This window comes from Solea solea, chromosome 7 (genome assembly GCF_958295425.1).
Source record: "Solea solea chromosome 7, fSolSol10.1, whole genome shotgun sequence".
Classification (NCBI taxonomy): Eukaryota; Metazoa; Chordata; class Actinopteri; order Pleuronectiformes; family Soleidae; genus Solea; species Solea solea.
This window is the reverse complement of record NC_081140.1, coordinates 5,957,409-5,985,225: the sequence shown is the minus strand read 5'-3', so window position 1 is coordinate 5,985,225 and position 27,817 is coordinate 5,957,409. Positions and strand designations below refer to the sequence as shown.

At 39.7% G+C, this 27,817-nt stretch overlaps 1 protein-coding gene across 3 annotated transcripts in view; it reads left to right on the top strand.

Annotated features, from left to right (window-relative positions):
- bcas3 (BCAS3 microtubule associated cell migration factor) overlaps positions 1-27,817 on the top strand; it is a 317,149-nt gene that overhangs the window by 77,621 nt on the left and 211,711 nt on the right. For 2 of the 3 annotated variants that reach the window (XM_058633220.1, XM_058633222.1), the window contains exons 16-20: positions 7,797-7,947; positions 16,059-16,103; positions 24,611-24,735; positions 24,824-24,989; positions 25,069-25,166. In XM_058633220.1, the coding sequence (XP_058489203.1) occupies positions 7,797-7,947; positions 16,059-16,103; positions 24,611-24,735; positions 24,824-24,989; positions 25,069-25,166 (585 nt within the window). The remainder of the gene's footprint in view (positions 1-7,796; positions 7,948-16,058; positions 16,104-24,610; positions 24,736-24,823; positions 24,990-25,068; positions 25,167-27,817) is intronic. The other variant, XM_058633221.1, reaches the window with a different exon arrangement.

The window sequence follows — 27,817 nt, the reverse complement described above, 5'->3', positions numbered from 1 at the left end:
AAGTTCCCACACTGTCGCATTCGATTATAAGAAACGGTAGAGAACAACACAGAAACTGTGTGAGGCGTCTTGCTACCATCTCTCTCCTGCTCCTGCTCTCTCTCAATTGGTTTGTGTTCAACTGTGTGTTTGTATGCAACATACACACACACACACAGACATTGTACACATACTCTCTCTCTCTCTCTCCCTCCCTCCACTACCTTCCACCCACCCCCTCCCTCTTTCCCTAACATCCAATCATTGGCCATAACCCATCCCTCTTTACTGTGAGGTACTAGCTCCTTGACCCAAATCAGATGATAGCTACACACACACACACACACACACACATATGGCCGTAGTGTGGGTGTCATCTGATCCAGTGGAGCTGTCTGACCCCCCTCCCAGCTCATCTCGCTGGCGACTCAGCTCTGTCTGATGAAGCCTTATAAATACTGACATGCTGTAAACTTGTAGATCTGATTTCAGGGTTGTGGGTGTGTGTGGGTGTGTGTGTGTGTGTGTGTGTGTGTGTGTGTGAGAGTGAAGATGTGTGTTTTCCCCCCCTCACCGTATTTGGTTGTTTGTTGGACAGAAAACGTGCATGTGTGTATTTTGCATGGTAGACATGTTACAACACAGACTGCTGCAGTGTCTGAACAAACACTGCACATTATACAATAAAAATATCATTTTTATTTATATATTATAACCCTTAAGTTTAATCACACAATTAAAAAACAACAAAAAAAAACAGGTCATGGGAATTAAGTTTTGCTGTTTTCAAGTTTTTTTTTGACGTGAGAAACAGCAATAAATCATTTAGAAACTCTTCCCAAATAGGGCTGTTTAATAAAAAGCTCGATTTGGGAGCGGGGGACCGGGCAGGAAGCCATTTTCACACAGGCCGTCCTGACCTCCACTCTTAATTTTCACTGAAAATAGCAGAAGAGCAACACGGGTGTACAAAGAGAAGAGAGTGCTTTGGGAGAGGGTCGGTGGTGGGGTGGAACTGAAGAGATAGATTCCTCTGCCACAACGTTACCTGAGTGAGAAGGAAAAAAAAAGGGAAGGAAGAGGAGAGGGGGAAAAAGACCTGATGGCTTTTCCACCAGTTCTCCGATTCCTTTGTGACAGTAAATCTTGTGAAGTTTATTTTCTTTGCAGCATCTGTGTTTTATAAGGACTCTTTTAATTTGTTTTCACTCAGCCAGTGGGGGATCCCCACTCCTTCTTTTTTTTTCCTCTTCCCTCTTTGTGTTCAACCCTTTCTAGCCATCCTTCTGTCCATTTCTCCCCTTTCCCCCCCTCTATTTTTTTTTCTTTCACCCTGTCTTTCCTCATCCTGTGGAAGTGAGTGTTTTAATAATGATACTTTGGGGATCTGGGATGGCAGAGCAGCTTTCTTCTCCTGCAAAGAAAGACTTTAGGCCTCCCTCCCTCCCTCCCTCCCTCCCTACCTGCCCTTCATTCTTTTTCTTCTCTCCTACTTGAATCCCTCCCTCCTTTAACATGTCTGGGAAACTTGGACCATCAACGGATGAATGGCACAAAGTAGAAAGAGACTGATGCTAGTTTACTTATATTAAAAACCTATTCTACATTTGGGAGTCAGCACCTGAGTTTCAGGAAAACTGACACAAATAACTGTTGATAACTTATTCTCAAATCAAGCACACATGGTAAAATAAAGCATAAGTAAGGAAATACATGAAGGAAGAAAAAAAAAAAACGTGTTTTTTTTCACTCCATATGTCAAAGTGAAGGCTTCTTGGCAATCAGTGCAGATGGAGCTGCAGTGCTGTTGAACAGTAGGGAGTGGAAAAGTAACAACATCAAAGGCAAGACTTCTCTCTCAGAGGGCATTGATATTGGACTTTAAATCTTATTTTTACAGTTACATTACATGTGTTCTTCAGATTATTGATTACCTGGCTTGTATTTGCTTTGCGGTTTTTACTGCACACATTTGCAAGGCCCTTTATACTGCTTTGTATACAACCATAAAATATACGAACGCTCTTTCATATGCTAAGAAAATTAAAGTTTTTTTTTTAGTGCGTAAACAAGTGCATGCACAGGTGCATAGATACAAACAACACAATAATTCCAGTGTGTAAGATTTAGGTGTTTTTTTTGGCTGGAATTCAAAATGTATTTGTATAATTACTTAAATATTAAAATCATTTTGTTATCTTATATGTGTACTGTAGGAAAAACTCTCTTTTTAGCTTTGATCTGTTGTGATGTGTCATTATACTGTCTGCGGGGGGAAGAATTTGGAAGTTAAAGACACAGTTGGTGTGATGCCTGTCGTGTTTTCTTTCCACTCTTTTGTGCAGCAAATGAAAACACTATTAAAGACTGGTGTGACACGTGAAGAGCCTCTTAGAGATGTTACGCTGGACTCATTCAGAGTGTTTCGCTGACATGTATTTAGTGTCTGTCTATTCAAGATCACGCTGGTAGTTTCCATTCGGCTGCAGCCATATAAATATTCTATATTATAATATAAATATGTAATATGTGAAATTTTACAGATTTGGGTAATATTTCTCAGTTTAACAAGCCTTTAAAGTGTAGAACCACAGCTAACTGGTTCCTACAATTTGCAATAGTGCGCAAAATTATACATATTACTATGTATAATATACATAGTAATATTATATTTATTGTATTCCTGTCACACGCAACACTGTCAATAACCAGGCCCTGTCTTCAGATAGCACTTGAAATTCTAGTGTCCCACGTGGCAGCAGAGCCTGGGCTCACCCCCCACACCAAGATTAAAAATCACCATTAGTAGTCCTGTAAGGCAACAACACACACGCCGGAGGACAACAGCTCTGCAGTAACCTGCCCCGCGGTCCTGCTCCAGGAAAAACACTGTTAATATCCATATGGACCAGGTCAAAGCTCTGGCTGCAGCAGGACAACTGATTCCTGTGTTATTGTAAATTCTTTGTTAATAGTTTAAATGCTCATGTGTAATTGTGTAAAATTCTATTGTGCCCAGCTTGGCACTTTGGGATGGCAGGTCTATGAATGCATGTATTTGCTCTTCTTGCCCTCAGAATTATATATATAAAAGAAAAAAAACACGATTTAATTACAAATCTCATTCAAAAAACGTATTAAATATCATACAATGAATCGTTATTTATTTAGCACTCTTTATACAAATAACAAGTAACAGCAAGTGCTTCATATACCGCAAAGACAGCTGATAAGGAGGCCGTCTAAAGCTTTTCCTGCTTGTCTCACAATTTCATTATCAACCTTTATATCCAAGGTTTTTTTTTTTTTATTTCTAAAACCCAGATCATCACTTCCAATATCACCTGACCTGCTCCCTTCCAGATCTTGCTTGTCTTATTTGAGTTGTTGTGCCAGAGGGGATACTTCAGCGTCTGTGTGGACTCAGTCCTCAGAGCGTGTTCTCTCCTCTGCCGGCTCCTCACTGGAAGCAGCCTGCTTGTATTGGATGCAAATGAGGTATTAAAAAGAGGGGCGAGAAACATGAGATAGCGTGACTCGGGGCGGCTGAGGAGAGAGGAAGAGTGCGAAGGATGGAGAGCGAGAGCGGCTTAATGTGAGAATACAATGCAAATGCTGTTGAGGCAGAGAGCGATGTTTGGATTGACAGACGGATGAAATGGGGGAGAGCTGGATGGATGGTCGGATTAAGTTAGAAAGAGAGATGGGGGTCAGGTGACGGTGTGACTTTTTGGCAGGGTCAGAGTTTTTCTCTGGACGACAGCGACAGAGCTGGATTTGCATTGATGGATCTTCTTTCCACGGGGATGTCATGTATCGGTGCTTGGGCACATCACGCCCTGGTCATTAATCAAATCATAGCCTCCGACTGTAGAGCTATCTGTCTACCAGACGCTTCTCATCTGTCCGCCTCACTCTCTTTCTCGCTCTTTCACTCTGTAGTGGCTTTGGTTGGCCTTTTTTCTTCTTTCTGTGCTTCGCGTCTGCTTTTTTTTTTTCTTGTACTGACTTTGTCTATACCCTTTAAATTTAAATTTCATCAGATTACAATGAGTTCCCGCCCGAACACTGATAACAGCTGGTGCTGGTGATTTTTGTTTCAATTTGAATGCAATCACGGATATTCAAAACCAAATATACAGACAATTTACTTCGAAACTGATTTGAAAACATTTTAACATTCAAATCTTTGTCAAACTGTTGACACACATGAAGAGGCCTGATATCCACTACCACCACTGTTAACCATAATGTGGATCAAGACACACCCTGGCCTTCATCAGTCATTTGCATGTGTCTGCCCCAACTCTGACTCTAAAATAACAGCAAAGAAATGCTGTTTGACTCTCATTGTATCACCAAGCATGGTCATCATTGATTAGATAATAATTATACACACATTTTAGATCATGTTTTTACAGTATGCAGAGTAAATAACTTTTTAAATAATTATCACTTCTAAATATATCTAGCAAGGTGTCAGACAGCAAAATGCCATCAAGTCAAAACTGAAAAAAAAAAAAAACTCGTACATCAACCTATGAACATATCTAAAAAAGGATTATCTTCTTTTTTTTTATTTAAATTGTGTAATGTGCAGGAAATTGCTTTGGGTTTGTACATCAGGCCCCAGGAGGCCATTCATGCACTCTTAATATATCTTCAGTTCCTCTTTGTCACCTTTAAATAGGACAACAAATTCTGTAACCAATTTCTTGATTTTACCTATATTACTAACTGAATGAACATTAAAATAATTTATGTAATAATGTAGACTGTAGTTAGTGAATCAAAAACAAATATTGATCAACAGACCCATTTTTTACACTGAACCTTTTTATCTACAGATTTATTTTTGAGATATAAAATATGCCAAAGATGTCATGATTAAAATGTTCACATAGTTGAACCTTGAAGGTTGAAGATAAGAGTTTATTGTATTTTTAAATTAAATGATTTATGGTCAGAAAACTACAAACCTTTGTTAAACAGAGAGATTCTCTGTGTGTTTGGATGAGACATTAACATTGTATCAATACACTGTATGTTAAAGCCTGAAGGAAATGATGTAGTGAATGTTATTATTGAATCACTGGACACTGGCCACAGCCCGAAAGAGAGACAGAGAGAGAGAGGGAAAAAACATTGCATGACCCGTGTCAAAGCATTAACTCCCACTCATACATACATCTTCCCATTCTGTCTGCAGCCCTCCGTCAAATGCACGTCTAACCAAATGTTGTGTCTGTTTCTGAGCGTCCAGACTGTCTTTTCACATATCATCTTTTGCTGCTACGTGATCTCCGACATGTTCCTGCACCAACTTGTCTTCACTGTCGGCGACTTTGACAGAGTTTGACCCTTTGCTCTTGAGTGACAGCGCGGTATGACCGACATTCATCATTACCCTCTGTCTCAGTGTGGCTACACCTGTTCTACATGCCCTGGGGGTGGGGAGCAAAAATATTTGATGGCAAATAATAATGGCAATAACAACCCACGAGTAAAATATCTAGGATGAAGATGCTCCATTCATCTACAACCCAAAACAATCACTCACCCTCCACTCGTATGTAAGCTGAAGCACCATTATGCCTTCTTAGGTTTATTCCTGCACATACCGCCCCCCCTTCATCCCCCCTTCTCAGTCTGCTCCCTGTTCCCTCAACACAAAAGGTGGCTGCCCCAGCTCTTGGGGTGTAGCACTTTTGAAAAAGGCTTTCAGAAGCTTGCCCGAGCACAAACGTCTGTTAGTCTGACCTAGAGAGGAGCAGGAGGAAATGAAGGACAGGTTTGTGTAATGGCCTCCTCTCTCTCCCCTTGCGAAGGTCACGTAGCATTGTTGGCCAGCGGAGGTCTAAAAGACAGGCCTTTAGAGAACCACAAAGTGAAGGTTTGGCAGGACTAATGAAACTCAGAGCTGCACGTTAATGATCTAAAAGACTGGACCTAAACACTCAGCAGTCCCTTTCCGCTCGCATTCAGCCTCCTCTTGATCGCTCCTTCCGAATAATGACAAGGCACTCTCCTCCTCTACCTTTATTGTAACCTTTGATGTCCGCCTTGTTTTCTTTGTCTCCACGTCCCCCCTCCCCTCTTTTCATTCCTTTATGTTACACGGCTGTCACTCATCTATTAAGGCAACAAATGGAACAAGGGGAACATTCAGGGAGGGTATTGTGGTGCATGCACAGGGTTGCTCTTTATTTCTTTTGAAAGCACTTGAACTTGGAATTTTCCTTGGGCTGCCTGTTGAATCAGTGGGATTCAATTGTTGCCATTGTCACCGGATTACAAACATATTTGTTTTATAATCCACATTTCTAATCCCCCCCTATAATCCAATGTTTCTTTGTGGCTGTTCATATCTGACTGTTTTCTTTCCCCATTTAATAACACTAACAACAATAATAGCAATTGTTACATTTTCCCCCAGTGGATCAGGTAATGGTTGTAAATGGTATAAACGGTTAGAAAATACAAGTAAAAAAAATTTGAATCAAACTCATTTTATTTTATGAAAAAAAAGAAAGAAGGAAATCAGCCAACCATAGACAAAGACCAAAATTATAAATATGAAAGTTAACAACATTATAGATTAGGACTCAAATTGTCATTACTAAACAACAAGAGCAAAAAATTAACACCTTTAATTTTCATACCTTGATTCTGGATCATCAAGTACATCATATAGTATTATGTGGTGAAATTTGATTAGATGGTCCAGAGGGGGACAAGAGAAAACATAACAATAGATAAAAACAAATTTATTAACAAAAAATGAGAACAGAAAATGTCCAGACAATAGATTTTATACATATATATATATATATGTATATATATATATATATATATATATATATATATATATGTATATGTGTATATATACATAAATGTTTATATGTGTGTATATATGTGTATATGTGTATATATATGTATGTGTATATATATATATGTGTATATGTATGTACATATGTGTATATGCATGTGTGTATATATGTATATATCCATATATATGCATATATATGTATAATGTATATGTACATGTATGTTTAATCTATAAAGAATTGCCTCCATGCCTCCCATCAGATGTAGTATGTAGGTTGTGAAGGTCCTTTAAGATGCCCTTTGACATGGCCTGATTATGTTTAACTGGAGCTGCATGTGATATGTGAGAGTAGACGTGTGTGTGTGTGCGCGTGCGTGTGTGCGTGTGTGTGTGTGCGCGTGTGTGTGTGTAGGGCCTGTTGATTGGCCTTGATTAACAGACTTTGTGGTACTTGAAGCAGAGCTCGAGCCTTCGTAATGTAGCATCTTGAGCTGGTTATTCCCAGTCATTCCACAGGAGGCCTTGAACCCTGTGTGTGCTGTGTGTGTTTTTGTGTGTCTGTGTATGATTGTGAGGGGTTTGGAGAGAAAAAAAAACAAAAAAAAAAACACAAAATATTCAAACAAGGTTTTTTTTTCTCTTGCAGTGAAAGTGGCTTGTTTTTTTGCCTTAAATAAGGTATTTTGTTAGTCCGCTAAAATCCCTGCTGTGCAATTTCATAGAAATGTTAATTAAAGCAATATTTAATTCCTTTTTTAAATAAAGGTGAGCCATGTTTAAGAAGAAAAACACAAACAAACAAAAAGAGGTTTGTTCCAGTATCCACAAGGACGTTCTCTGTGTTTTTCTGCTGTTTATACCATGGGAACTGCCTTGATTGATATTTGTCTGGATGTATGAAGGTGTTGTCCTGGGAATTTCCAGAACTACTTATTTATTTATTTATTTATTTATCTTTACCATAATCCTGTGATTTTGTTTGTTTCAGCCAAGTTGAGCAACCAAGACTCGTACAACAACTTCACCAATAACAACATGGGGAACCCACGTCTGACCCCTCTACCCAGCCTGACTGTGGTGCTGCCTCTGGCTCAGATCAAACAGCCTATGACCCTGGGCACCATCACTAAACGCACTGGGTAAGTAACACCTATATTCACAATTATTATCCTCAGGAGAGACATTAAAATCTTTGTCAAACTTTTGACACACATGACAGCATGTTCAGGAGAAACATGCAGCAGGGAATTACTGGTAGTCATATACACCTGTATAGATGTATTTCAGCTTTCAACCTTCTGAAATTCAAATGTCATGTAATCACTATGTTGTATTAAGTTTCAATTATTAATGAGAAAAGGAAAAAGGAAGAAACATAACATGTGACAAGTGAAAGGTTCTGTCAGTTTACAGGTGGTTTTCTTCAAATTTCTCCATGAATGTGTCTAAAAACATTTGGAAAAATCCAAAACTCTTCACCTTAGTGTGAAAATATTTATGATGCAATTAATACATACGATAAATACAAACCTTTAATGAAATAAATGCATATATTTGAGTCATATTTCATTTTTACCGCTTTGTGGTAAAACATTCCACCACTTAATACAGGATTTCCTATATATATATATATATATGTATATATATATGTATATATATATATATATATATATATATATATATGTATTGCATATATTACAACGAAAAGATCAAAAGTAAAGACCCCAAAAAAGAAAAGAAAACTTAATTAGCACAATAACTTCATCTTTCGAGTCAATGTGTTTATTTTCAACCCCCATTTGTCAGAGTAATACAGGTACAGCAACACAGACGATCCAAAAGGAACCATCTACATCTCATGTCTCCAGGTGTATGTGGGTGGGCGAGGATTAATAGCAGCTTGATATTTTCACCGCAGTCACGTAAAATTTAAGATATCACATTAAATATTGAATGTTATACTGTTATTCTCCATCTCTTGCCATTAATCACATCATAAAATCAGTGTTTTTTCATGTCAGCAGTAGCTCAAAGCTTTTTCCTCTCACATATCCAGCTGAGGCTCGTGGGCTTCTTTTGTCTCGGACCACCTTTTTTTAAAAAAATTTTTTTAGCATAGGGTGATGAAACAACACACTTGCAAACTCATTCTCAGGCTGCTTGGAAACATGGCTCCAAAGACATCAGTCATTGCAAGAACTCTGAATAAAACTCTGCCGATAAATTACAAGTCATATTTAGTCATATTAAATTCACTACATCCATATATATGTGAGCCTTGACTCTTCAAAGAATTTCACTGTTCAACACAAGACCTCGAACCTCAGCCTTTCTTTTTCTTTTTTTTTTTATTTGGTTCTTCGCCATGCATTGAAATCATGTAGTTTTAAGACCATTGGCATTTACAGAGCTTTGTTAACTGCATTTACATACAGTACAGGTGGCTCCGCAAATATGGGCACATTTTAATATTTTCCATTTAAATGTCATTTTCATGCCCTGTTTGAATAGGAAATAATATAATGATTTGAGCAGATGGCAAGGGATTTATTTCTCTGTGATATCTGATAAGTGAGCTTTGAGAGTGAAAATAGAGACGTGAGCCTGTGGTCAACGTAAACATCAGGGTCATTTTCCAAATCATTAAGATGACATGCACAGTTCATTTGGCTTGTAAAGTTTGTTATTGCTTGTGGACTACTGTGGTATTCTTCTTTGGTATATTTATGATGATGTTCTGGTTCTCGTGGTTTGAGTCAGGTTTTGCAGTTGGAATATTTAAAGTCGGACAACGTAGACGGCTCTCTGTATATGTCGGATTTAATCTATTTTAATGCTTTAAAGTCAAATCATTTTCCATTGGACATTTTAAAAGATTTTATTTTTTTACTTTATACTTCCTTAGCAATGGTAATCTCAGCTTTTAGTTTCACATTAGTTCCTCCAGTATTCTTTATGATACCCATGGCAGAAATGGCTCATGATGCATCTAATTTTTTTAGGATTTGGGTTGATAGGCACACTATTAAATAAAAGCTCACTTAATTAAATCAATGCTGATGTTATTTCACTGCTTTTTACGCCTAGAATTTATAATCACCACACTCTCACGCACCAAATTCCAAAGAAAAAAAATGAGCATCTTTAGCTTACAGAATCACTAGAGTTGCTGGTTTACTTGCGCCTCATTTGGTAATGTTCTATTGCTTACGTAAATTTAAATAAAGAATTTCAAAAGCCACTTAAGTCACAAAATAGCACATTTGAACTATGGAGGAAGCAGTGGATCAATCACATCAGTGTGCTGTGATGTAAATATGTTATTTTTTTCTATGGACTTTGGTGCAGGATGTGAGTAATTTACAAAGCAGCACGATTAAGTAGTTTGGCAACCTTTTCTTGTTGTAATTCATCTGATTTCATCTCAAGCAATAATCATTTCCATTGCTATATTTTCTGTCATTTGTTTTTTAGTTGTTTCACTGTGCTACATTCTGTGCCTAAAATGGACATGAATGAAACAGTGTACCCTGCCTAGCAAATGCCTTAAACAGTTTAAGGTAGATATACCTCTTTATGTTGCAATTTAGTTCAATTTCATTAAAAAAACCAACACAAAAATAATAATAATAATAACAGTAATACTACAATAGTTTACACTAATAGCTTTACACTATAGTTCTTAATAAACACTATTCTAGTAAGAAGTCTAATTGCTGGAGAAATAAGACAAGGGTCTTTCAGCTGAAAACTGATTGACATGAAAATGTGATAGTTTGCTGCTAAAATAAATTGGAAATTGGAACATGTTTATCAGGACTAGTGATCTTGGATTAAAAGGAGACGTGAGGTGATGTTACATTTAGTGTAACAAAACAGCATCAGGATGATCGGAGGGGATGGATAGTCTCATTAAAACACAGGACTCAAATACAGAAGACCACAAAAACATTCATTTATTTATATATGTATATATATATATATATATATATATATGTATATATATATACATATATACATATATACGTACATAAATTGATAGACAGACAGATAGATAGATCACCTACTTTGAGCCAAACTATTGTCATGTCTTCAAACTAACCACGGATGCATGTTGATTATTTTAATATGACGATGAAGGTCGGGCACCAGTGCCACAGGTGTGTGATCTCTGGAGACACTCCTGTGGGTGGGACAAACAAAGTATACAGTTGGAGGACTTGTTGCACCTGCTGTGCCTATGTGAATTGAATTATTGATGCTTTGTTTAGTGTTAGCAAGTTTTTTTTTTAACAGGCATATTGACAATAGACAATATTGTCGCTTTAAAGACGACGTATATGAGTCTTTACATTATTGTGTCGTCTCCGACAATACCAGGATTTACAACAGGAGAAATATTTGCTGCTTCAGGATTCCTTCATCTGTCCACCATCCATCCAGTCCAGAGGAGGTGTCAGTATTAATGCAACAGGACATGCTGCTGTGCGGCCTGCTCCTGCATGAGTGCGGCTCCACACACACACACACACACACACACACGCACTCACGCACTCACGCACTCACTCAAACTGGACAAGGCAGCAGGTTTGGCCCCTACAGTGGGGGTGGGGTGATACTGTGTGCTTTCACGCTATAGTTGTACAGGACAGACATCTGTCTGTGTGCTGTCATCTCTCTCTCTCTCTGTGTTATGGGAGAGAGAGACGGGGGCATCCAGCAGCTGTATTTAGATTCACACCTGTATGAGCAGATCCCTGTTGGCATGGCAGCAGAGGAACACACCAGCTGCTTTATCTACATGCCCTACCAGGCTTTCATCGCGTGCACTGTGCCATGACACACACACACGCACACACACACACAAAACAACATCACACATGTATGCACATGTTGATGAAGCCTTCAACCCCACTGCATGTGACCAGGCCAGTTCCAGTGATACTTCCACAGACCTTTGATGCAGCCTCAGACCACCACTGTGCAAAATTGTGCTGCTGTTCGTCTTCAGTGGCCTCGAAGTATTAACATCAAAGAAAACCTCAGTAAGTTCATGCAAAGCCCCCTCCCCTCTTAATTTAGACTTTGGTGTTTCTCCCTTGTCGGAGCAGGGAGGTAGAGACGGATGTGGCTCAGCATCCGCTGATAACCCCCCCCCCCCAACAAGAAAAGGCCAGGTCAGGGAGTGGAGGAGCCCGAGCCAAACTTCTGCTAGTCCTCAAAGTCTCCTGGGGGTGCTGAACATGGAGAGGAGTGTCGGCGCTGACCCGGCCTCTTGTTTCCTGTCAGCCAAATTTGGACCCAGATGAGTTAAATCCCACAGAAGAAAAATACATTAGTCACAAAATCCAAAATATTCTCCTATGGTGAAAAGTCACAGTCACATTTTAATCTGTGAAAAAGATTGCGAGAGAAACATCCATCAGCGTCCAGGAAAGTCCACAGTGACAGAGGATTTATTTAACTTGTCAAAATGCCTCCGCCAGTGTCAAATTTGGGATTTGCAAGCACACTCATCCCTTCTACACATCCCAGTCTGATTCAAACACAAACACATGAAGATCCAGAGAGATTGTCGCGCACAAAACAAAACACCACCCCTGACCAAATCCCGCTGATGACATTTTTTTTTATTTTTTAAGCAAATGCAGAGATAGTGCAGACGAGGTAATGAGAGAGAGACAACAGTGATGGAATGAATGAGACCCTGTGACCTGCCACAGATGTGCCTTCAGATTACTGTAATTCATTTTTAAGAGCCGGCACAAAGCAAGAGCCATTGTCTCGCAGTGCATCACTGGGACCAAAGCTAGAAAGGAGCTTTAAGAATGCAATACCCAGCATCACTAAACCATTTTCACAAATCACCTCACTTCCCTGCCTTTTTTAATAGCCCAGGCGGAGCTGCTATTAAGCCATCGGGGTAAGAGATAAATGCGTGAATGATTATTCCCCGGGAGTGGGGTCGTCACCCCTGCAGGTCGATTACGCCCACCCTTTTACCCTCTCTCTTCCCCTCTTTCTTCCTCCTCTCAGTAGCACGCCCACTCACACACCCCTTTTACTCCAGTGACCCATGTTAACTTGTGTTTCCCAACACGCTGCTGACCTGTGGGACACTTTCCTGCCACACCGGCTGGATCGCGCGGTGAGTCACATGGCTGGGCTGCCTGTGTCTATACACTGTGGTCAAAGCTGTTTACTGCCAGCTCAACATGGTGGACACTTTTCTCAACATGACCTCATTATTGTTTTATTCTAAGCAGCGTTGGACTTTGACATTTTTATTTCTGACACTAAAGCTTAAGTGGAATGCACTTAAATATAACAACGTGCCCTTCGTGGTTTGCAGCAAATTCTCCACGAGAAAAAATAATTGACCACTTCAACCAAGAAACACTTCTTGTTATTGTATAATTCCAAAAAAATAATATAGAAATGAAATGTAAAAACCTCATGTTTGCCTTTTTAAATTAAACACCATATTACAAGATGTTGAACCACACCCAAGTTGAACCAGTTTACTGTAATTACAGAGAACACTGTTGGTGAATAATGCAACTCCAATTACTTTTTTGGGGAAAAATTGTCAGTTTACACAGAGACGGTGTTGGGACCCACAGATGGTGATTGAGAGATATTATTTATTAATTTTTAGGATCGCCAAATACATTATTTCATAATAACTTTACATTTTTTATCTGTATATGTTTTAAATGACATGTATACAGTTAACTTATGCAAAATACTGATATTACAGACATTTTATGCAGAAATTTGCTCTTGTCATGATGTATTGGACACTGGATCATCATAGATTGAGTTTGGGAAACACTGCTCTACACTCTATGGTATCCTCCTGACTTTTCATACATACATACATTTACATTGGTTCTATTTCTGGCTGTTGGGGGCCTGTGCCGCTGATAGAGACCATCTTGCCTTTTTAAAAAGATGAAAGTAGAAACAGACGGGAGAGAACAAAAAGGTTGACACGTAACAAATGTCTTCAGTGTGAAAAGCAGAGCTGCATGAGACGCAGCAGATCAGTGCCACAGCTGTCACGCACTGCACATGCGTCCAGTGTGGACCTGACATAATAAATGTATACATGATGTGCATTCTTCAGTCAGTGCATCATATGTATAACAGATATGGATGATAATTATCAGGGGGATGGGGGTGCAACGTGGTTTGTAGGTATGTTGATACCAGTTTTCTTGTTTCTTCTCATGGCACCACCGATGTGCCCTTGTTTGTCAAGACACCACCTACTGTTTCATGAGCCCTGCGTTGTTTGATGAACGTAGACTAGGCCTATGCACTGTACACTGTCTGATTACTGAGGAACGTTCAGCAAGAGAGAGAGAGAGAGAGAGTCAAATGACGTGATGCCTGGGAAATGCAAATTCCAAAGTCTCTGGCTCACCAAAGAAAATTACAAAGGCTGACTTGCCCAAGATCCCAAGGACAATCACTTAGCCAGATGCAGAGTGTGCTGCAAATCAATAAAAGTGGACGCCATGGGGCGAAGTGGCTCTTACAAGTTCCCCTTCCATCTTAAGTTGTGTCAGCGCATACAGTCCTTGAATTTGAGAAATTGGTCCTGGGAAGTCCTTGAAAAGTCCTTGAATTTGATGTCAAGCAAAGTGTGAGATATGTGCATTCAAAAACAATATATATATATATATATATATATATATATTTAATATATGAATGGCTCCTGTAGGTGAAGAATGAGGTTAAACAGTGTTTATTAACTGTAAATTCTGTAACTGAACCTAAAATTTAGCTTGTATTAATCATTTAAATATTTCTAATGGTAACAACTATGGTCTATAATCAATAATTATGTGTTATGTTCCTGTATGAGAGTTCTTGTCATGTTTTTATTGAAATTCTTCTATTATTAAATTATTACTGAGTCAGTTTTAACTCTTCATAGCTCATACTCTCTTATTAACAAACCATAACATCACATAGTTGTAAGTTCTAAGAAACTAGGAGGGAGACATTCAAAGTGGCATGTAGAAAACCCTAAAGCCCACTTAGCCTTTGCTCCTACCGTGGAGATCTCACCCCATTTGTCCATCACTCTCCCGCTGGTGCCCATCCATTTACCCAGCTGGAGGCCCAGAGTGGGGGCCCAGCAGGTTTCATAGAGACTGTCCGCCCCCCACTGCAGCTCTTTGATAAGTGGCAGTTTACCAGGGGCCTCCATTACACCAACCAGTGTGTTCATTTGTCAACTTGCACTCCAGGAATAAGACATTCCATGGCAAATTGTTGCTCCCCGTCTCCCAGAGGAACATTTTTCCACACATCGATGTACCAAGACTAATTGGAGACTGTGTGCTATCATTGGGAGGGCCTGGGCGGATGCTGCGAAAGCGATAAAATAAAGAAGTGCTGCAGAGTGCTTTGTTTGGCTGGGGATGCTGTTTTTCATGACCGGGGGAGGTTGGCTGGCGGGGGACAGAGTTCAGTCTCATCGGACCTTTATTGCTGTAGGGAAAAGACTTATTTACTGTAAACTGTTTACGGAGCTCTGTCACTATCTCTGGACACGCAGAATAAACACAGGAACACACTCCCACTCCTAATGTCTTGTAAACACTAGGAACACGCAACACTGTGCTGTGCTTGTTCAGTGTACTTGTTAACATAATCACAGCAAATGCATGTCTCCCCCAACAGACACACAGATACACAGGACAATGCAAAGCCATAAATATGCACTTGGACTAGAAAAAAAAAGACACATGTAAACACACAACTCCCTGTCTCAACAATGCCCGAGTGCTGTTAGTTTTATTGGTGTCCCCAGTTGTTTTCCAAATTGGATAAACTCCTCGTACTCTTTCTCAATCTCAACAATCTTGTCTGTGTTGCATTCACACGGTTGGATTCAAACCTCCATCATGCTTCTGCACAGTGCCTTTTAGAAGAAGAAGAAGAAAAGAAACGACTAAGTCTGCGGACATGCGACTGCATCTGCCAAATATATGGAATCACACTTGACAGAGATGAGTCATGAATCCGTCCCCGCAGGTTTTCGAGTCTGTCGTAGCGCACAGACATCCCGCTTCCTGCCTCGTATGTGTTTGTGCACTTAAACAGACACGTCAAGAAAGTATGTCATGTGAAAAGTGTGTTTGCCTCAAGTGTGCGAGTTTAATAATGGTTTTTCCGTCTATCTCTGTATCCCCATCCCACCCCCCACGTCCCTCCACCCCACCCTCTCGTGAAGACCCTACCTCTTTGGGGCAGGATGTTTTGCCATTAAAACTCCATGGTGAGTTTTGCTTCTCCCCTCCCTCAGCAGCATGCAACTGTACTCCGCCGCAGCACACCTCCCTCTTTGTCTACTGTTATATTTTTTACAACACATTACGCAGTCAATTTGTGCCTCATTTTGGGGGAAAAGAAGAGTTTTCTTTAATTTGTAATTTCATTTCTTTGACACTTATTTTCCTTTTCTTTGGAAGTATTTCAGAGTTTATAGGACTTGTATTCACAGTTGTAGTGAAACATCGTCATGGCTGATGTTTTCATGATGGCTGCAAACATCAATTTTAAAAATGAGCATGTGCTAGGTTGATATCATAGTTGGTAGTCCAGGGCTTTAGGACAATGATGTTGCCGTTCTTGTTTGGTTGCCATGCGGTTTCTTTGAACACCAACTTGAGAATTACGTTTCTGTCTTCTTGTTTATTTCCTTCTCTCAGTTAAGACCCTCCATCATGTTTTTTTTCCAAGAATAACGCCTTTGTGTTAAGCATATTGTTCAGATTTTCCTTTAGTCCACTTTGGTTACAGTGTTTTGTTTCTTGTTTTTTCTCCCTTCTTTCTTTTTCGTCAGTTGTGTGTTTGCACGCAGTATTGTGCTTTGCCGTATTCTGGTATTAATATGAGCAGTGTTTTGTGTGGGTAAAAAGATGTGTTGTTCTCAAATTCTGAAAATCTGTTTTGCAAAGAACTTAAATTAACCAAAGGGGAAACAAAGACAACAAACAAACATAATGCACAATAACTAAGGCCATTTTGATTCAAAGGTTGTAGCTGACTTTATATATTTACATTTTTTTTTTATTGTAAAAGAGGTTGATTCAATGGATAAACCCACACTATATTTATCTTTATAGCACATATTATAGCACATTTTAGCCACTTGTAGTTTGTTTTGATTTTACTGAGCTGTTTTTATTCACTCTTACAGCTCTCATCAAGTCTGCTTGTTGTCATACTGTTTGTCATTTGCTAGATGACTCTGGTATTTAACCCTGCGTAGGTTATATGCCAGACATGTAGCTGGAGTACATAACGGTACATTTAGTACATTTAGCAGCTAAAGCTCCAGAAGGTGTAGTAACCGAGCTTTCATTCACTGTGCTGCCACAATCACAACTCTCAATCACAAATTGTGTCCCAATGACATCCCATATTTGCACATTATTCGACACATTCATGTAATCATTCAAGTAATTTGCTGCATTTCCATGGAGTTGTTAAACAGCTTTCAAAAAAACAGTAGGTTCACGTTTATCACCTGCTTTGGAACTCATAACAAGATAGCAGAGCATCGTCTTTAGGGAGTGGTTTATTAAAAAAAAAAAAAAAAAAAAAAAAATCAAATATGAGAGAAAAATTTGCTCTAGAACTCATTTGACAATATTTGTTTCAGTCTTAGATTAAATTCATTTCAGCGTTGGAAGAAGGAGAAAACTGTCTCAAATGGGCAAAGTAACGCTTTGTCCATTTTGTTTTTGCGTCAAATTTTTTCTACCGCATACATAAAAATGTGCATTTAATTATGTTTACTGAGACACGGCAATTGCTATATTAATTAATTATACTCAACTGTCCCTTGATATAATATTGTAATTATCAACATATTGCTTATAATTGTTGGCATAAACTACAGTTGCACTGCCAGTAAATACAAAACAAATACACTCAAGTCTAGACATACTTCACGTGACAACACTCTTTGGAACAGACATTGTCTGGACCCTGTTCTCCGGACTTCATGTCTAAAAACTAACTGAACACACATTTTCCTCAAGTTTGTTGTCTAAATATTCTGATATTTCAGTTTCTTCATTTTTGAAATTGCAAGAATAAAAAAAAAAATCTGCACTTTCATTAGATCCTCAAGGACAAATTCACCATCAACTAAATAATGTAATAATAATAATGACAATAATAATGATAATAATGATGAATGCAGAAAAGACGTAGCATATATTACAAATATTTGTAATCCCAGGATCTGCCTATATTCTTTTCTTGTCGGGAGCTCAAGCTCATGTCAGTGGAATCAGATGCTTTACAAGCTTTTAAAAGAAGCTTCACTTATGGAGAGTTGATTGAGTGGCTGCTTGGAGTGAACTTGTCTGCTCCCTGTTGACTCCATTTACTTAAGAAATGAATAGCATGTGGTGCCTTTCCCCAAGTCTTGAATTTCATCTTTTGTTGTGGGCAGTTAATTTTTATTATTTATTTTATATCTTCCTCCCCGCCCCATACTTAATCTAGACCTGTAGCGGTTTCCCAAATACGTACTTTTCAAAGGTAAACATCATTAGTGTCAGAATCTTGACCCTCACAATAACTGCTTTCCATTTAAATTTGAGCCTGTTGCTTCTCTGTAGTGTATATCTTTAGAAGTCAACTGCAACTTGTTTGCCAGTTTCTATTTCCATGTTGAATATGCCCTCTAAATGCTCAGTGGTAACAGTTTCATAAACACATCTCCACCATGTTTCCCTTTGGCAAATAATGTCTTCTCTGGTTCCCATTTCTTGTTTAGGCATGCGTTTTAAACAGCTAATATTACAGTGTCGACTTGCAACGATGTATTTACGGTAATTTCTACAATCTGACTTCAATAACTATTTCATAAACTCGCATGCCTAGTGTGGCTCATTGTGAAAGACAAGAAACAGGAACAGGTAACGGAAAAAAACAAAAAAAAAACACCCTCTTTGAAAAATTGATGCTCATTCTCCAAATGTTCACAGTTTCCCCAGCGATTGTCATCACTGCTGTGTGTTCAACACAGCTCCAAGGCTGCCTGTTTTCTGAGGGCTCGTGTAAAATAATAAATGTGACATTGAAGGATGTGTCCTCCACATGACTTCCCCTCTTTCTTTCCTCTCTCACTCACTTGTCTTAACACTGGCTCCGTTTCTAATATGAAGTAACCATATGTCCCAGAATCGGTGCAACAACGGCTTTGTTTGTCGCTTTTTTGTCGCCGGGGCGGCCAGCTAAAGTGAGCTCTATCATATTTGTTTACTGCAAGGGCCTTGGAAATAAATGGAAGCTGCCACTGGACATCCATCCCCCCCTCAGAGGCGCCTCACGTTAGCCCCGGACACAGTAATGCGAAGGGACTTTGATGCTTGATGTCACAGATTGAATTATGCCCTTGAGGAAAAGCTATTAGCTCAGTCAAGAGTCCTCATTTGTTAAATTAAAAGTGGAAATGACATGTGAGTAGTCTTTTCAGTGAATTAAAGTTGCAAAGAAAATGGATTCCACTGCTTGCTAAAAGGCAATAGCACAAAAGGAAAGCATATGGAGGGAGTAGGGGGGAAAAAAACAGATTTGCTGTTGTAGTGACATCCACTTCTCCCTGCTACCAATTTCCTGTTAGGATATTTATGTTTCATAATTTATTGATATTGGGTTGCATTTTTTTGTAACGTGGTGTTGCTTGCCAATCCACGCCCCTACTACTGGTCTACTCTAAAAAGCTGCTTACTGCCCCTACATATGGAGAGCAGAATCAAGCCCCCGTCTGCTGGAACTGTTCCTCTCTGTCGTAAGGGCAGAAACCTCAACACTTTTAAGCCACTTCAAGTGAGATCAAGAGGAAAAAGATGATTTAAAACACAGTTGAATAAACTTTAGTGGTCACTGTTTCCCGGAGGAGATGAGAACCAAGCTGTGATCTTTGGTACCGTTGGCATGCATGGCACTGGCTGAGGCCTCTTCAAAGAAGCCCAAATCCAGCTCATCATCTGTGAGGCCACAGTATATACCCTGCATTATAGCTTGCTATCAAGCGTATACACACTGTGTGTGATTATACTCCATGTGTATGCACTGTAATAGTATATATACAATCTAGACCAGAAGTAGTTGGACTGATCTCTGTTCCTAATGCCTTTTGTTGTAGCACAGTCATTTAAAATAAAATAATCAGCCTGTTTTTTTTTTAATCTTCTGCAAACCATGGGAATATGTTACATTTGTTCATGCTCAACACAGACAAACAATATCTGTAACATTTTAGCAAATTGATTCATACGTGACATATCAACATTATTATGAACTCAAACACAAACATAGTAAGCAAGATGTCCAACATGCAGAACACCACAGTTTAAGTGTTTTTGCCCTGCAACATGTGCGTTTATGGATAACATGGTGTTACGGCCGGGTCATAGTTACCGCGTTCTTCTTTCGCAGAGAGCTGTTTCTCATTTCCGCACTTCTGGTCGTACTTATGCGAGGGTCTGCGTCAGCTTAGCGCTCCACGCATGCGTACTCGGTCCTACATTCCATTCTAGTAGTGGCGATTTCACGGCAAGAAATTGTCCTCATTTGGGTCTCCTCGTATTATTTTAGCACTGAGTCGTACATGTGTGCGTATTGGCAGACTTCCTCTCGTAACCTTAAGCGAGTTTCCATGGTTACTGACTACTTTGTTGTGTCTTTTGACTGAAAACAAGAGCGTGCCATCAGCAAAGTTTATTTCCACATGGAACATGAGCAGCCGGCATATACTGTCTGCATGGATTCAAACTGGAGCTGTTCAAGCATTCGTCCACATAGGAACCGGGTAGGACAATGCAAATATGGGCAGGTGTAACATTTACATCACTAGTGGACCTCTGCCCTGTCGTAGATGCTGAAGCGTAATGACAGGTTACTCACTGTGACTAAAACTAACTACATTCATAACCCGTAGATTTATATACATACTCTAAAAACACACATACATGCAGGTATGTAGACATGCAAAGTCATTTCAGTTCAATGTGTGTGGTCAGTGAGGACTGTATCAAGGTGTGTCAAGTCGTTATGTGTGGTTGCACTTTGGTCTGTCCCCCCGAAAAAAAAGTTTCTCCACTGTTTCTCCACCTATTTTAAATGTCTTGTTTTGACTGATTCCTCCTTCAAGAAAACCAGTGAGACTTAAACGTTTCCCCTTGGTTTATTATTCAGCTCCCATTTGCGTCCAAAGTCAACATGAAGACTATGAGGACACAGAACGAGTCGCTGTGTGTTGTATTCCACAGCCCTGCGCTCGCGCCCCTCGAAAACCAACCTCAGCTTGCTCCGAAATAGGATTTGTGTTTCCTGGGTTATTGAAACCAGTGAACCACAGAGACTTTTCGGGTTTAATATATTTTCCAGCAATGGGAGACATGGAGCTTCGGGGTTTTATGGCAATTAAACACCTCGCCAAAGAAGAACTTAGTCTTAAAAGTCAAAATCTGGATTGCGTATCCTTTTCTTGACCAGTGAACAGAAATTACATGGAGTTTTGAGTCCAATAGATTCCTTTTTTCCCTTCTACCATTATCATAAAATATATCTAAAACCGCTACCCTAGCTGCCTCCGTGAAAGTTTTACCCTTTAATTTGCCTTGATCTTCTCGTCGATTGAATGACAGACAAATTAGACCTTAGAGAGAAGTGCAGTATTGGACACTCTCCTTCTGTAGCTCCCAAATGGCTAACTGTACCTGTTCATCAAACATGTTATTTTCAGTATACACTGATGGATGAAGAGGCCCGAGCATGAGCTTGGACAGGGAAAGACAAGGGCAGTATGGATTTGGTCAAGCCGATATCCTGATTGTGACTTTATCTCCCTCTTCATCTTCCCTTCACAGACGGGGCTTATTGTAGATGTTTGGTCATTTAGTCATTCTCCCCTTGACCCAGCATCGATAAATACAAGCTAAGACATATGTACAGTGGCCTTTTTCCTGATCTCGTCACTCCCCCCCCTCATATCATTCCAGAGGTGTTGAGGGTTTGTGGGAATGCAACAAGCCTCTTAGTAGTGAGGAGGTTATTTGAACTATTGGACAACTTATATATAGATTTTTGGTTTAATAGAGAATGACATTCACAGAAGAAGTTGTATGGTACTTGTCCGAGCGTCCAGTCAAGGACAAACATTTAGTGTCACTAAACAAAATATTGGGGGCCATCTGGGGTTGCTTGAGTTCAGTTGCTTCAGATCTTGGTCCAGCAACATCATGTGCCCAAAAATGATGTCAACCGACCACCCAAATATACTAAATAACAAGGTTTTTTGGTCATATTCCAAGATATCAATGCCAGGATTCATGTGGCTCAAATAAACGGATGTTACACGGAGCATGAATCATCATTTTCACACATAGATTGACAAACATAGACCAGACCTTAACCCCACTGTGAGTCTGTACACCTACAGTCAAAGAATGCAATTGTTTCTGGGTTTTCTAACACTCACTCTATCAGCCGGCAGTTGGAGCTGCAGCTTTATCGCGATGTTTTCCTTAGTGTGTATTTCAAAGTTCACATTTAAACTTTCACTAGTTATAGAAAGTGTGAGGTTTAGACAGTTTTATTTCCCTTCCGCCAAGTGCTTTACATTTACACATTAACCAAGTGCAAAACAAGGCCCAAGTCTTTTAGAAATATTGTACAGATTTTGAGATATACCTTGAACAAATATCTGTACACCTGGACAATGTTTGGCATTAGAAAATTTCAATCTGCAATGCAAAGTGCCAAAGTGACAGTGAAGTTCTGTGTCTTTTCAAGTTTTCTTTTTTTCCCCCCAACAAGTGATTGTTGAGAGAAGTGAGTTTGCTGCTTTTATTATGTCAGTGTGGTTTCCAGAGGTCAAGGTTAAGCACCCCTCAGAGAGCGCGTCGTACCTCCGTTGGTCTTCAAACCCCTAGCCCGGCTCGTACCTGATCTGCTCTGACCACGTTTTACTGTCCACATTGGTTATAAGGCCAGACAATAATACCAGACCTTGCTACTGTTTTCTGATCAGTACCATATGGAGAGCCATTTTGCAGCCGAAAACTCTTTCTGTGTCCGCTTCCTCCCAAACAGTCCTGACAAGCTGAATAATCTAATAACTTCTAATAAATTCTCTCCTGTGGCCAACAAGTGAACCAGTCAGGAAGGGCAGCTCGGATGTTGCTGTTATCAGGTGCATAGTTATAACTATTGTATACATTACTTCTAATTATCCTTTAGATCGTGTGGATTCAGCTATTCTTTGTTTGTTTTTTTGTCTCCACCATTCAGACGAGACCCTGTGCCTTTGTACCAAGAAGGAAACTATGAGTTATACCTATATTAGTAGTAAATGGTTAATTGTCTTCTGTTTATTTTATGCCATATATTTATACTGTGTAGGCCTTCATCTTAGGTGACATTGATCTTAATGTGTTTGCGATGTAAATTAAGCTGGGTGGTGGACCTGGAGATGTTTTATTTATAAGTTTGTTTGTTTATGTGTCTGTTTTTTGTTTTGTTTTTAAATTTGTGGTTTTACTGTTTCTTTTCCCCACATTTGACTATCTCTTGCTACAGCAAATGATAGTAGGGAAACTTAAGTTGAAAGACAATTGTGCAAAGGAATTGTGTTTAGTTCAATTATGCAATCCTTGTCAGAGTATATACATTGGGAAAACTCTATAGATTTGCACCCAGTCACATGACATTAGTCATTAGTGACTCACTTTTACAATGGAATCCAAATGTAGTTCTTCTTCTTGTCTGCAAATAAGTATTTTTGCCTGGTTAACCTCACTGAGGCAGAAAAAAAGAGCATGCAGTCCTTTTTGGAAACAGAATTGGTTTTATTTATGCACACATGAGTTAGTGATTGTGAATTTGACCTCTCTATTTAACCACACCAGTAGTGAACACACACAGACCAGGCACACGAGTAGTGGGGAGCACTTATCTGTGCCTGGGGAGCAATGGAGGCTGGGTACCTTGCTCAGGGGCACCCCGGCCCTTGACCTGTACTGGGACGTGACCCTCTGGTTACAAGCCCAATCCCCCTCCACTTGACCATGGGCTGCTCTTTAATTGAAAGAGCTCATTAAGACGGAAAGTGTGCACACTGCTGTTTGACTGAATTAACGAATGATAGTTATCATTGCATTGACTGGAATTTAAGGGAACACACTAAACCTGTCTGACAGGAAGGTGATCTAAAATGGTGGCATATGTGGGCATACTTTAAGATTTTATTTTTTATTTTTAATATTCTTATTATTGTTGTTTTTTCCCAATGTTTCGTACATATCCATTTGTGTTCGTGCAGTGTCAGTGCTGTCATTTTCTGCTGCTAAGTTGATTTATTTGCAGCCTTTTTATTCCCCTTGCTTAGCTCTGCATGCAAAGCACTTTTATAAAGTGTGTGTTTATTGTAGTCAGCTGTGACAGTTTATGTTGAATACATAGAATGCAATTTTAAGTATAGTTTTATACTTCAGTGTTGGTCATTTCTAGGTCAATTCTTACCAAAATGTTTTCTTAATAGAAGAAAATATAATTTGAGTAAGTTAAAAGACTAACGTCTATCTTATTCACTACAAAGTAGAAAAAGATAGACAACAGGGAATGTATTTGAAATACGAAATCAACAAATTTGACCCTCACTGGTCCACTTTTGTTGTGAAAAATTCAACCTTAGGATCCCAGACTCTGCAGAGCATTTTCTTGCTTAATCTCAATATTGTACTTTTTTCCCTCTTGAAGCAAAGCTAAGCCGCCTCCTCAGATCTCCCCAAGCAAGTCCAGTGGAGGAGAGTTCTGTGTGGCTGCCATCTTTGCCTCATCTCGTTCCTGGCTCATCACTAACCCCAACATGAAAAGAGAGAAAGGTCAGAACATGGTCACTGGTACTTTCACATATCATTTTAGTACCAGCAACGATATTGACCCTCACTTTCTTTCTCATTTTCTGCACAGATCAGTCTCGGCAGTCAGTTGTCGACTCACTGTACATCCTCAGCTGCTATGGTAACTTGGTGGAGCATGTTTTAGAACCTCGGCCAATTAGCACCGCTCAGAAGATCAGCGATGATACACCTATGGAGCTCAGCACCTGCCCTAGGGCATGCTGGATTCTAGCCAGGTAACACTGCGATGGCCGCTTTATTATAGAAGTGTCACAGGTAATGTCAGTCTCATACTTGCTGTATGTTTGTGAACAGGACTCCACAGTGGAATGAGCTGCAGCCGCCCTTTAATTCTAACCACCCCCTGGTGTTGGCCTCGGACCTGGTTCAGTACCATCAGCATCTTCTGGCTGGTGAGCACTAAACAAATCTGTCTTTTCATGTTCACAGATTTACACAATCGAGCATCAATGGTATCAAGCTGTGTTTTAATGGAATGCAAACCAACTTTCTTGCAAAGTATTAAAACATATTTAGTCAGTGGTTTACGTTTAGTTTTTTTTCAGGTTTTACGTTAAGGCAGATAGTCTCTGAAGTTTTGTTTCTTTAAACTGCATATGTATTTAAGTCACTTCTGACCTGTGTTTCTCATTTTTTTTGGAAATTAAATATGGACAAGATAGAAGAAAAATGGTTTAAGGGAGTTCCATGTGTTTTAACTCACTATGTAATGATTTGTGGTGGAATCAAAAAGGACACCATGGCAGACGGCCATGTATGCTGCTACTTGCATCCACAAATCAGACCCAGAGATGCAGAAAATCGCAATACACTTCACATACAGAACATTCATATTCTGGTCTCCTCATCTTTCTTCAAACAAAAGTGTAATCCACCGAAAAAATATGCGAAAAACGAAGGCAATGAAAACATTTTTTTTTTGTATAGTACATTTCGACAGCAAAGCAATTCAAGGTGCGTTACATTTAATATGAAAGCATCATAACAAATTGCTAAAGCAACATTTGAAAACAAAAAAAAAGAAGAATTTAGAGAGTTATTTTACAAATTAAAGATTAATCCCATCAAACTGCTGAGGTCATTACTTAAACTTTATTGTTGGGGCCAAGATGTTTGCGTCTGTCTCTCTTTACTAGCATGATGTTACTGTTACCTTAGTTTGTCTTGACATAAAATGAATCACTTCCTTTGTGCAGCACAGGAATGAGATCGAAACACAACCATGCTGCAGAGACACAGAGATGGTCATGTGGTGCTGATAGGCTTATCATTGTTGTGTGAACTCATATGACAATGGTTTGAATGTAACGCACATCTATTTATATTTAAATTCTAGTTATTTTTCTTCTGTTAACGTCAGTCATTATTCACACAGATTTCAGATGTTCTTTTGGATGTCCACCTTAAATAACCAAAAACACGATTAAAGGATTACTGCAAAAGAGATTAAATACAAGTTACACAGTAACAGTATTGTACTGTGTGTACTCATGTGTTCACTGAATGCATGCATCATAAAATATAGGTCTCTGTACCATATATATCATAGGTCAAGAGGGTAATCCCTGTTCCCTGCTGATTTTTCATGTTGACTAAGTTGAAAGCCACTCTTATTGGTGCCACATGCAGTGAAGAGACCTTTTCTGTCCACAGTATTAATGTTTTCTTTCTGTAAGCGGGAGAAAGATATTCTTCATTTCTGCCATTGCAAATTGTGAGAGTCACATATTCAGTTTGGTGCTGCACTTTGAATCCAGTCTCTGCTCCAGGACATGCTATCACCGTGCTATAAGACGCCACACACAGACCAATTAGCTGACACCCTAAACACCCTCTAATTCAATAACAAGTACAGAGCAGTGAGCACTTTAGGTTTGCTGTCTGAAAGGCCAAATCGTAAAAGTGGCGAGCGCACACGGATGGCCACACACGGAATCAATCCACCCCCTGAAATAGGCTGCCGTTTTGAGCCCACTCCATAATTATAAACACACAAAATCTGTAATTAGCTCTTGTGGGTGCTCTGGGGCAATTGGTAGCTGTGTTTACCCTAATCTTTCTACTCGTCTCTGTTGACTTCTGCTGTGCTCCAGGTCTAACTGGTAGGATACTTTCTCAAATTAGTGCTAATGGTCTCTCCCAGTGTCAAAGCGATGAGGACGCGTTGGAGTGACGGGCGCAGGCGTCAGCCTTTTCCACCATTCTCTCTGCCAGCCAGGACAGAGGAATTGTCTCTATAATGAGAGGGATTCATTGCATTAACATTTATATCCAATTAATGATAGCCAGATAGCACAACTGCATCTCTTTATTCCCCAAATCAACCCAGTGTGAACTGATGCAAGGTCCAAACGCTATAAACATAATTGCTCAGCCCCTCTACCCACTTCTTGTGCTCTTGCCATTTTCCCTCTGGGCCCAGTGTCCTATACCACCAACGCGAGTTACTCTTGGAGTGCCACCTTCCATTTCTCCGCTTTGCACTTGAACACAGACTCTTAACATCCTGTTTCCCAGCATCCTTTCCCTCACCAAGCCTCTGCTCTGCCATTTCCCTCAGGGCTTGGCATCACAACTGAGAAGTGATCCAGGAGAAAGAGTCACTTTGACCTTAGGATGAATTATAGCACAGCCATACGCTGCTTGTCTAGTTGCCGTTCGCTGAGCATAAAGATCATGGCCACTGCAGAGGAAAAGAGATTAGTTTCTTGCAGAAATAATAGTGCTATCTATAGATCTAATTTACATCTCTTATCCACTTCTCATAAGAAAGTTTTACATTGACAAGAACCAGGAATAGTAAACAACCAGAGGAATGAGGGAAAGAAGTCTAACACTCTAGAGTACATCTGTAAAACCATGGTGCAAGGCAAAGAGGTGGCAGCGCTTGATTGACAGGTCATGGTCTCCGGTCTCGTGGCTCTATATTGGATGACCCAGGCTGATTAAAAATGCAGTATGCAGGGAAACGAATAGGAAGAGGAGAGGAAGGGCTGGGGTCAGGCCAGACCGGAGCCTCCAGGACGGGATGATAAAAGGCAGC